The 12,604-nt window shown below is 37.7% G+C and overlaps 1 protein-coding gene across 9 annotated transcripts in view; it reads left to right on the top strand.

Annotated features, from left to right (window-relative positions):
- dmd (dystrophin) overlaps positions 1-12,604 on the top strand; it is a 721,300-nt gene that overhangs the window by 471,373 nt on the left and 237,323 nt on the right. For all 9 annotated transcript variants that reach the window (XM_088914984.1, XM_088914986.1, XM_088914981.1 and 6 more), the window contains one exon: positions 11,428-11,592. In XM_088914984.1, coding sequence (XP_088771110.1) covers positions 11,428-11,592 — 165 coding nt within the window. The remainder of the gene's footprint in view (positions 1-11,427; positions 11,593-12,604) is intronic.

Below are 12,604 nucleotides of genomic sequence, written 5' to 3'. Positions count from 1 at the left end.
TATACTGTAAAAGGGTGCCTTATATTGGATGTGAATGTTGGTACAACTTATTATTTCTTTGAGCACAATAAAATCTTAATCATATACAGTATACTTAGTTTAAATAGTCATTTTTATCTTTAGATTTGCATAAGATAATTATGTCCTACTCAATCCTGATGCATTTTAATTGACTTCAAAACTGTATTTGAATGCCACAGTGTATTAATTTGTTAATATAAATGCAGAAGGCTTCATTTGACCCTTTGTGCTAAATTGGGGCACAATTTAGAACTGACTTTCTTGTTTCCTTTTCTAATAATTCATTAAAAATTAATATCAAAGTCTAAATCAATAAAAAAAACAATTATTTAAGCTCATTATAATTGACCTTTTAACCACAACATCCTTCTTTTTCATGCTTTACTGTTTTCCCAAGATAAGATGGCAATGCTCAGAAACCTCATTTTTAACACTCCATTTAATGGGTAGACAAAGATGGACTCTTGAGCATTGGAATAAATATTTTATCTTGCATGTATTATTGTACATCTTTAGTGTGAGCAAACTGTGCATATTGTTCTATTTGTTAGTACAATTTGGTGGAAAAGGTGCACTGTACTGTATGTGTACTGAACTGTATATTCATAAATATTAAAACATATCTTTACATAGCTTTAGCAATACTACAGGTTCAGGAGAGATGCGATACTTAGAGTGAACTCAAACCCAAGAAGTGATTTTTTTCTGGTGATGTTCCTTTGCATACACACTGTACATTGGATATCTGTGTCCAATTCTAAAGGAATCCAATGTTGAAAGCACCTTAGAAATAGTAAGTGCTCATTTTTGTCATTTGGCAGTAACTTGTCTATAGTATAGTAAACATTGTCTCAAGAGTTTGTAACCATTTAGAAACGGAATATGATGTGCTGGAATGCATCCTCCTTTCATACTGAGTGATTTTAGTTATAACCTCAGCATGTGATAGGCATCAGTCTCATCATAGAGAATTCCATTTGGCTCAGACAATTGTCATGCGATGACAAAAAAAAACTAGATTAGGAGCTTGTAAGCTTTCAAGAGAGGAGGAGGAATGATGTGACTCTTAGGTCTAATATGGATGAGACTGTTATATTGACTTTCAAGAGTCTCTGAAGAATATTTCAACTACCTTGTATGGGAGAGTAAAGTTTGTGTGGATTGGCTTACCAAAGGTACCTATGTCAGCGGCTAAAATTCAGGGTCCAACCACATATTCATCCTTTGACTTACTGTTGATAAAATAGTTAACCAAAGAGGAAGGCAAACTGGGTTACATTGCAATGCTTTGTTATGCAAGAAACCTAAAGTCCACACTGTCAAGGAAAAGAAAATCACGTAAAATATTATCTTGGAGATTGGTACTGTAATTAAAAGGGGTCTTACATTAATCTCCAGGAAAGCCACAGCTAACTTTTGCCCCACAGCACGAAAATAATCATCTTGTAAAAGGGAAAATTTAAACAAAACTAAACTGATAAAAGGCACTCCTCTTTATCTTTTGCAAAGACATCCTTTTCAGCCCCCAGGATCTCATTATAATGACCTTGTCAGTAGAAATTTGAAGGAGATCCTTTTTCCAATCACAGGTTGAAATAAGGCATATTTTTAGATTCCCGAATTCTTAGTGAACCACAGAACACGTTTGTTTTAATTAAAAGCAGAAGAAAGATGAGCTGTAATCTTTGATAGGGATGCCCTGTTAGCATAATGCTACTCTTATTTATTGAAGCGACTATGTAAGACGGAATACCTGACATTTGTGAAAGACAGAGAAGAGCCTTATACATAATAAATGTAATCAGCTGAAAAGCTGGAAAACTCTTCCAATTAAAAAACTTTTTTATGTGGTGATCCCTGTGCCTTCCTTTCTACTCTCTAGTAGACCAGCCATCTTATTGTGAGTGGAATACAGTATATTAAATGAGTCTCACAGTGTCATGTGTTGTGAGTGTGTGAGGAGAGGTTATCCCTGCACACTCTATGTCAATCAAAAATAAAAAAAATAATGAAAATTATAACCATCAATTTAAAATGTTTATGCTACATTTTTTTACATATTCTAAGTTTGCTATTGCATTATGATTGAAGAATGATTTTTTTCCCCCAGCATTTAAAGATCTTTTCCAGGAACTAAGAATTATGGACTAATCAAAATGTTATCAAGCTCAAAGCAGCTTAAGAAAACTTGCCCTCAGGAATGCACACCGAACCACAGCTTTCTGCTTTTAACAGGGAAAACATCTAGTTCTAGCTCTTGAACTTTGGAAATTGTTTTCTTAAAATAATTTGCATCAAAGTCTTCAAACTTTGCCTGCTGTTTCGTTACATTTACAATTTAAGATACAGCAGTTTCAAGTTAGTAAGCCTTCATCAAGCAGTTACTCTGGTTCACTTCTGTCTGTCCTTGAACTGTCCTTCCATTCATTGTAAAATCATTGGTTTGAAGATCTTGAGCTACCTTGTTTTAGGACGATTAAATTGCTCTGAATACTATAATGAATTCAGGATTACAGTCTACACCACAATCTTTCTTAACACCTGCTATTTCAGAAAATCTCTTTCTACCAGTGCCCCCATGTCTCTGTAACTCTAACAGCCAATGTCAAATCTGGACCTCTATCAGAAACAATTTTGTAGCACAGCACATATGGAAGGTCAAATTAATTTGAGAATTTCTCTCCCTCATTATGGGATGTTACACAAAGACAGGAAAAGACGTTTAGTAGTCTATCCAGGACCATGCTATTTCAAAATGTTTGTGAAAATAAGTGATCTGGTGGATAATAAGGTAATATAGTTTGAAGGGTATTTGTTATTGTATAAGAGATGTCATTTTGTGTGGATTACACAGCTAGAACTGGTCCGATTCAAGTCTTCTGCTCAAAATACAGGAGGTGTTACAGTAACTCTTGTACAACAAGAGACAACCCGGTGATATAAGCCATAGACAGTTGCACTAAATACTAAAGAATTAAAATACCAATGGACAAATTAATGAAATAGCAACAGAATTAAAAAAGAAAATTAACAATCAAAATTGAAAGTACTGTACATAACCACTCCAATTATTATTATTATTATTATTATTATTATTATTATTATTATTATTATTATTATTAATATTATTAATATTATAAATATTAATACATTATAAAATAAATGTAAAAAAATAATGAAATTACATTTATAGAAATTTGATAGACGCCTGGCTGACAAGATGAGTTTTAAAATTACGTTTTAAAAGTGTCAGCTGACTGTGCTGCCCTGGGATCCTCTGGCAGCCTAGTCCAAAGACCAGAGCTGTATACACTATAAGCTGCCTCTCCACAGGTCTTGGGTCTAATGCTTGGTAAAGCACTGACACAACTCAAATGCCAGTGTCAGAGGACGTGAGGGATCTGACGGGAACATACTGTACTCCGGGAGCATTTCAGACGTAGAGTAGATTCAGGTGCAAATCAAGAATCTTCAAATCAATTCTAAAACTAACTGGCAACCATTGAAGAAACTTTAAAACGGACGTGATATGTGCTCTGCTTCTGGTCTTGGTCGGCAGGCGGGCTGCTGCGTTTTCAATCAGCTGTAATTGAAGAACGAGGAGAGGACAGACCAAAAAAAATGTCTTGCTGCCACCTGGAGAAAGTGTGAAGAAGTCATTAGCTGGCCAGCTGGTGATCCCGTTTGGTTTTGTGGAAGGAAGACAAAAGGGCACTAGGCTCTGTCCATTGGTGTCCACTGATGAATTCACCGCTTGTCATACACCACATGCCAGGGCACATCACAGCAATGTAATGGGCCTCTTTCCTTTTATTGCGTTGTAAATGGATTGATAGATGAGCCCTGGGGCCAGTGAACCGTGGACTTGGAGGTTTGCAGCAAGGAGTTTATTACTGTTTAATGTTATTCCTGGTCCGATGTCAACCAAGAGAGATGAGCTAGATTATCGGAGTGTAAGCTTGGTGCCTGAGTTGGTGTTCGCCTCATTTATCCACCTTATTCTCACAGTCTCCGGCTGTACAGATGATGAAGGTTATTACAGAAGGCTGATAGAGACATTACGAAAAATGTTCCATCTTTAAAACCTTCCTTCTGAGAGCACACATAAGGCAGACACTATTTGTATGCCCCACTTTCAATATTGTCTGTCTGAAAACATTTTCTTAACTGCAGGTAGGATTTCAATCTAAAAGATACTGCTCAAAAACTATTTTAACAGTATTTAATAGATTTTTGTGATCGCTTTATACACTATTTATTAAACATCCAAGAAAAAAAAGTGTTTTGCCATTGGTGCTTTGTTGTTTTATTGAAAAAAAAAACTCTAACTTTTAATTAATTAATAATAAAAATATTGCTTACATTTATGTAGCGCTTTTCTGGACACTCCACTCAAAGCGCTTTACAGGTAATAGGGACTCCCCTCCACCACCACCAGTGTGCAGCCCCACCTGGATGATGCGCCAGTCTGCTCAGCACACACCAGCTCTCAGTGGGGAGGAGAGCAGAGTGATGAAGCCAATTCAGAGATGGGGATTATTAGGAGGCCATGATTGGTAAGGGCCAATGGGAAATTTGGCCAGGAGACTGGGGTAACACCCCTACTCTTTTCGAGAAACACCCTGGGATTTTTAATAATCACAGAGAGTCAGGACCTTGGTTTTACGTCTCATCCGAAGGACGGCACCTGTTTACAGTATAGTGTCCCCGTCACTATATTGGGGCATTAAGACCCACACAGACCGCAGGGTGAGCGCCCCCTGCTGGCCCCACTAACACCTCTTCCAGCAGCAACCTTAGTTTTTCCCAGGAGTCTCCCATCCAGGTACTGACCAGGCTCACACCTGCTGAGCTTCAGTGGGCTGCCAGTGGTGAGCTGCAGAGTGATGTGGCTGCAGGCTCTTACTGCAGACTCTTGTCTGACGCAGCCATCTACTCGAATATACACAGATGTTTGGCTTTTTATCCCTTAATTGAGATAGAGGCACCTAGATAAAAAAAATGCATTGTATGCACTTTAAAAAGATAGACAGATAGACAGACTAAGTTTAGCCCTGCCTGTCTGAGTTCAGAAGTCCTGCTGAGTCTCAGGTTTGTTCAGTGAAGACAGAAACTAATTAGACAATTCCAGTTCAAAAGATAGTAAAAAGGGAAATTGTGTAGTCTAACCACAAATAATGGCCAGAAGCATATGGGGACACATATCTGGCTCTTCCTGAAACAGATCTTTGTGAAGTGTACTCAGTTTTGTATATACAGTACAGTTCCTTGCAAAACTAATCATCCTATTACAATGATATCTCATTTTGTTTAATTACTGTACAAATTAATTATACATATTTAAGTAAAGATTTTTATTTCAAAGCTTGAATTCTCAAACAGGACAGTTTTGTGACTGCATAGAAAAATGAAAAACTAAAATATGGTGCTTGCATAAGTGTTTAAGTAATGATCGACACACAGTGTACGAGTTTTCAAAACAACTCAGTCTTAAAGTTGTAGAGAGGCATAGGAGACACTGAACACTCCTTTGTACAAAGTGAAGTCAACCATTAAGAAAAGGGAATTGGAGCGTACCACAGAGGCAATGTCTTCATCAGGGACAGCATAGGAAGAAAGAGGGTAAAGTATATAATACTGTATATATTCCAATTGATGTTGCACAGTAAATTGAATAATTATCACATTAGGGGTCATGCTGAAAACAAAATTCAGCATTCTCATTTGTTTGGAAGCTTTCACTTGAAGGAGAGAAGGTAATATCCTATATCCTAATATAAAATATCCTATTTTCTAAGTAAACTTTGTTCTTGAGCATCTGAAGTCTTGATTAATGGCCTTACTGGAAAAAAGGTGCCATTTAGCCCATGACTGTTGTATTTGTGATGTATTTTAAGATTATCATAATAGTGACATATGAGCAAACATGAGTTCTACAGTGAACAGATTTTGTCAGTTTGGCTTTTGCATTTCTGAATGTCAAAATTAATTTCTGTGCTTGTGATTACTTGGGTTTAGTTTTGTTTTACTTGGCACCTCTGTGAGATCAGAAGGAAATCATGTATTTATCCTTATGGCTCTCGGAATATATCCAGAATGGCCAGGTATCAGTGCCAAGGTATCACCCAGTGCTTTCAGATTACAATGTTTACCTGGCAAGCTGTTCCTCTTCTGTTTGGAATTAAATCTCAACAATCCCAGTTGTGTGTTCTGAAACCTTCTACTCAAATATCAATGCTGTGTTTACAAGGCTGGGTTTTGCAGTCAGAGTACACAGAGCTTCTGAATTAAAAGCCCTATTCCCTTGCTATATAAACAGAGAAATGTCAATCTAAACACCCATTCAGTTCCCTGAAGTACACTCAGCAAGTGTGACTGATGCATCTGCGATTAGTTACCATGCTCTTAATTAAACAGGTAAACGTGCCTGTTTGATGTTTATTAGGGTTTGTGGGAAGACTAAGCGGAAAAACGTAAATGAATCGGTCTCCTTGTAATTGTGAATCAGATTAATACAATCAAAGGCATTATCAATTAGGTGGTGTCGGATGCTTTAGGGGCATATTTTACAAAGCCCTTTACTCTAAACTGTCATGGTCAGGCCTCCCAGGTAACAAAAGAATAATTTTGATGTAATTCCTCAATTACATTTCCTTAAGCCTTTCTAACTTAAATATATTCCGGAAGTAAGCCGAGATCAGGCTGACGCTAACGTCTCTCCTCGTGTTGTTCCCTATCCTTACAAGAAGGAATCAGTTTCGGTATCGCAGTCCTTATGAGGATTAAAATGAATCAAATGAATCTCTACAAAGCAGAGTAGAAATGAAACCAAGCCTTTCTGCTTGCAAATCTTCAGAACTTGTCATCCGCATTTCGAAATGCTGTCCAATGTACTGTATTTGCAAATACATGGTAAATTCTCCATCAATGAATAAATCAGAATTGTCGTGTAAATATGAACCTACAAATATGTATAGTGGGAGGCACAGTGGCACAGCAATCTTGTAGCACTGTGGCCCTGGGTTCAATACCTGGGCTATCTGCGTGGAGATTACATTTTCTCCCTATGTTAGCATGGGTTTCCTTCTGGTGCTCTGCTTCCTCTCCACAGCCCAAACAATTAAATGGCTTCTGTAAAAAATGTCTCTGGTGTGAGTGTATGTGCGCCTGCCCTGCGATGGACTGGCTTCCTGCCCAAGGTGTATCCTGCCTTGCGCCCATTGCTTATTGGGTTAGGCTCTGGTTCCCCTTGTGACTCTATACTGCATGAAGTGGTTTAAAAAGTGGATAAATGGATGTATAGTCACATGGTAAGCATTACTAGATTTGTGGATTGACAACTCACAAGGACAGTAGTAATATATAGTGTTAGTAATACAGAGATGTCATGCTTGCATTTTCTGTCCCCCAATATTTAGGTGATACTTTGATATATATTTATATTCATCTTTCCACATGTATTTATAACTTACATTTCAACATGTGGTATGTCATACAGTATATGTTTAGAGTCAATATAAACTGGAGTCCGAATGAATTGCATTTTGTATTTTCTGACATGAATTAAACGTCAGTGGATGAAAAAATGTCTTAGAAATAGAAGTTCACAATCATTTAATTCTGCCATACGGACTCTATATAAATTCAAAAGGAAAATTGTAGAGATAGTGCTACTGCATGTTCCAAACGATGTCCCTTTGTAGCCAAACAGTGTAAATGTCCATGGTGCAAATTCACAGGTGTAGGTGGGATCCACATCCTCACTGAGGGACAGCAGTTAGTTCAGGTCAGACTTTGTGATTGTAGGAAGGTGCTGGCTTGTCTGTTTGTTTATTGTTTATTGATTTACATTAAATATCTGCTCAAGTATTATTAAAAATATCTACTGTAATCTTCTTTTCATACTGTACGTAAATGTTTAGCTTTTGTACAAGTGCAGGGAGGGCTGATGGCCTGATGTTATTGGGCAAACCACTGACATATCACTGTTAGCCTTGGAAGGGAGAATAGAGTTAATACAGGATGACTTTATTAAGAACTTGGCAAAGTGGTAAAGAACCTATTGATGAAATGAGTGGGCTACACTAGCCAGTGCCTCATTAGTCGTTGTTTTATATGAGTTCAGAAACTCCTTTCGAAGATGCTTCTCTCCTTAAGACTCAAGGACGTTTCCCAGTGCAGTGAAAATTAAATTGCAGAGATTTACATGAGAACCCCACATGCACAGTTCTCCGAGGAGCCCTTGTGAACTGCATGCATTTTCTTTCATGAACACTTGCCACTAACAGTCTCCTTTTAGGAAGCACAGCTCTGTGCTCGCAACAGGAAACACAGCACTTTGTAAAGAACAGAAAAACATCAATTGCTTTGAGGAACTAAAAAGATCCCACAAGTGTTTGAAGGGGGAATTGCAATCTCTTTCATTGAAAATGTGAGGGATTCCTGTTTCTAACACGATTACTTGAGAATACAGTTACAAGGAGGTTTTTTTATCTACACCTGGCCTTTCAGTTCACCTGTTGTTTCATTACAGACTTACAGTAATGACATGTCATTAATATTTCAATTCAGTATGTTGAGTAATTACATTAAGAGCACCCACAGGCAGAAGATTTATTTCAGGGGATATTTCAGGTGATAGCTAGCCCAAGCAGCGGCAGAGATCTAGAGACCTGTAAACAAAGTACTGGAGACCAAGACTTCCCACACCTTTCAAAATTACATTATGTTACCTTAGCTAATGGTTTACAGTAACTTTGTCAATTAGAATAAAAAAGCATTAATATAGATGATATTGAAATTGGCCACAAATTACCACTACTTCAACATCTTTATTCTAAAAAAATACAGCTATATCTATTTTTACTCTAAAAAGTGACTCTTGATGGACTGAACCGGCAAAAGCACCAGTTTGAAAGACAGAAAGGGCCCTCCAGTCTAGAAGGTGCTGATGTGAATCTGGCTCGTGTCTTTAGAAGACTGCCACCAGGCTTCGCCAGAACAGCAGCACAGCTGGCCAGCTGCTGATAAACAAGCAGGGTTTCTTCCTAGGCGTGTGTGAGCTGCATCTCTCCTCTGTTAGCACAGCAGCGCTGGGGGACAGACCTGCAGTGCACTTTTGGGTGAACAGACGTATTTTGATCATTTTCTCCAATCAGCTCCACTGATTGCTCAGTTCTAACCTCCACCATGACATTATCTCTCTCTTATGTAGATGAAGACATATACAGTAAGGGGGGCGAAGTGTTGTTATTGTGGAAGAATTCAGTATATTAAACTGCAAACACCTGTCCATCCATCTTCTAATCGCTTTTTGTCTAATGTTGGGTCAGGGGGGACCTCAGCAAGCTACAGGCTCGAGGCGGGGTACACCCTGGACGTGATGCTAGTCCATCACAGGGCAGACACACAGACACAAACACGCACACACTCACACCAGGGCCAATCGTCCCAGAAGCCAATTAACCTGCCAGCGTGTCTTTGGACTGTGGGAGGAAGCCAGAGCACCTAGACAAATCCCATATGAACAAGAGGAGAACATACAAACTCCACACATATAGTCCTCCAGGAATTAAACCCAGGGCCCCAGCGCTGCCAGGCAGCAATACTAACCGCTGTGCCTCCATGCCACCACTACTGTGAACATTAAAAAGTTAAAATGAGGTAATTCTAATGAAAAAATATTTCATTTTCATTGAAAGACTCATTTAATTTTTATTTTCTTACATTATCAGAAGGCTTTCTGATAAGACTTTTGGGCAGGAAATTGGTCTACAGGAATGTACTAACACATTTTAAAAAAATCCTCTAACTGAAAATTAACCTTATTCAAAAGATCTAACTATATGTTAGAGCCAAATATGTCTTGCTCCATCTTGAGACTGTAATGGAATGATGGCAATTATTCTTTCAGAACAAAGTAGAAAATATTTGAAGACAGATTCTCCCATTGTCCCAGAGGAAATGTTTGCTGAATTCTTTTACACATTTAGACAGGGTAGCTTAATCTATATTGACTGACATGGAAGAAGTGTTCCATTGCCTGTTGTCTTTTGTGTCACAACAAATTTTGAGGAATCTCTGCAGTCTAGTATGGGTTCATTATCAGTTAAATGTGATGCCATTGCTCATTTGAAATAGACTGCACTCTGAAATCCTTTCTCTTTTTGATCAATTTTAATTCTCACTTTGTTTGGACAGCCTTCAAGAGTATATTGTAATGTTTAGACTAGACGGTCTGCTGTCATTATGTCTAGAGTCCCACAGGGTTCAATTCTGCACTGTCTTTATCCATTTATTCATCTGAATGCTGCTACGTGGTCAGATTCTCTTTATGTTGGTCATATTATTATATGTTGTGATGGATATTAACTTCACAAATCTGTGTGTTAACACTGAGATTATTTGCACACTACTTTGATATTTATTTAAGTTTTTCTATTTTTACTGGTTGTACATTAGATATTAAAATTTGAATGCATTAAAATTTTCACTCCTTAATAGTGACAAGATCTAGGTAATATTTCACACACACTGCATGGTCATTGAACAAGTAGTTCAGCCACCCAGGTAAAAATGTTTGATGTTCTCCTTAACCTCAGTTTCAAGTCTGAAATGTCAGAAATGGTTTGCTTTTTTCACTTGTGTTGTAGTGCTCATTTATGACCTGTTCTACTCAAATACAGAAGCTAATTAATCCCTCTGTTTTCTCTCAGATAGACTAGTGTAATACAGTACGTTGGTTGCTGGATTTTCTAAATGTACTATCAACCGGCTGCACTATATTCAAAAGAAAACTGCTAGGCTACAATCATATTACTGCTGAATCACTAGTATTCATGCATTGATTTCTCGTAAGGTTTGCAATTTATTTTAAAATCCCCCCGAATTATAAAGCCTTCAATGATCTGTCTACCTCTACCTAAAACACTAGCTGAGTGATTGGATTTTGGTTTGCTCTGTGTAACCATAATAAGTGCTAGGGCTGTCTGTAATTCTCTAAACTATTGCATTTTCTTCCGGAGGATATGTGCCCAGACTTTGTGTATTTTTATAAGTAACTCAAAAGTTCATTGTTAAATTTACATTTCCTCCTTTTTCATATGATTGCTAATTGATATTTGTTAATTTTCTATGATGTGCTATTTTGCCTACAAGTATCTATTGTACCCCATAAGATTCTTACTTACCATGGTTCATGTTTTTTAATGATGAAGCGATCTCTCATGTTATCTCTATAAATTTGGAAAAACGGGTAAGAACTGTAATGATTTGTGAAGCTTCTCTCTCACAGGAAAGTAACACTTTTTGAAATACAAAAATGGCATGAAGCTCAGGAGGCAGAAGTCCCAGTTTGTCTGGTCTGTTTCTGTACCTCTTTCAGTTGTCGTGCTCTTGTATCACCAGGTGTCCAGAGAGCTGCCTGAGAAGCAGAAGACGACAGAAGCCCTGCTGAAGGAGTTGGTACAATTCCAGCAACATCTCAACCAGCTGGCTTTCTGGGCCTCAACTACAAAAGACCAACTAGAACTCTACCGAAAAGTGGGATTACCAGGGGCTTTTGACACAAAGGTAATCGCAGATACCGAGCTTATAGACTGTCTGCACACCTGTTCCCAAATAACTCATTTTGTGGCCTAACAGCCTGAAATCAAGACAGGCTCAATCAGAAATTAGTATTATCTCTTTTTACACATTGTAACGCATGAACTCCAAACAACAAAAAATGCTCCAACATTCTGAAACGTAGCTACAAATGAAAACTCAGACAAATGGGCTGGAAGAAATGCCCCATGCATTATACTGTGGTATTTAAAGCATGTTAAAATACACAGTATTCAATATGCTACCAAATATTTTACATGTTGAAAAATCCAAAGCTCCAAGGTGATGTAAGTATATCTGAAGAACTGTATATTTCAAGTTCACAATATGAGGTTATTATTATTAATATGACATTACAAAAACCTAAAATTCCATCCTTATAGATCCTTGTAGATAATCAATACAGCCTATCAATTATGAAAGTGAAAAATACTTTAGTCCAATGGTTTCCAGCTCACGGGGTCTGCTGGATTTTATTCAAACCGAGTTTTATATCAGTAGTACTAATTGAAAGCTCTACTTGACAAACTTTTTTCTTTAGACCTCTAGTTTGCTTGTTCATGCACTCAGTCCTACGTGAAGCAGAAATACCTTCCTTCATAGATACTATTTCCAACAGCTTCAGCTGATAGGATTTTACAATGAAATTTCCTCAATTGACTTACCCTATGACAATCTGGAGAGCTATTAATAGATTATCAAAGTAGGGTGAATAGACACTAGTGGAAATGACAGTGTGTGAGATACTTCTACAATGACATTTTTTTCCTTTTAAAGATGTCCATTTGGCTACATTTCAGGTGGCTCATATGACAGGCAGGAGATCCGAAACTCTGGAACTTTCACAGGGTTGATACCAATTAGAAATCCCCTTCAACATTATAGTAGCTGAAGGCAAATTAAAAAATTTTCCCCAAATGGAAAGCTGTAGGCTGACATGGTGTCGCAATGGTTAGCATTGCTACTTCACAGAGCTGGG

This window comes from Atractosteus spatula, chromosome 4 (genome assembly GCF_055471065.1).
Source record: "Atractosteus spatula isolate fAtrSpa1 chromosome 4, fAtrSpa1.hap1, whole genome shotgun sequence".
Taxonomy (NCBI): Eukaryota; Metazoa; Chordata; class Actinopteri; order Semionotiformes; family Lepisosteidae; genus Atractosteus; species Atractosteus spatula.
This window is presented reverse-complemented; position numbering and strand designations above follow the sequence as displayed.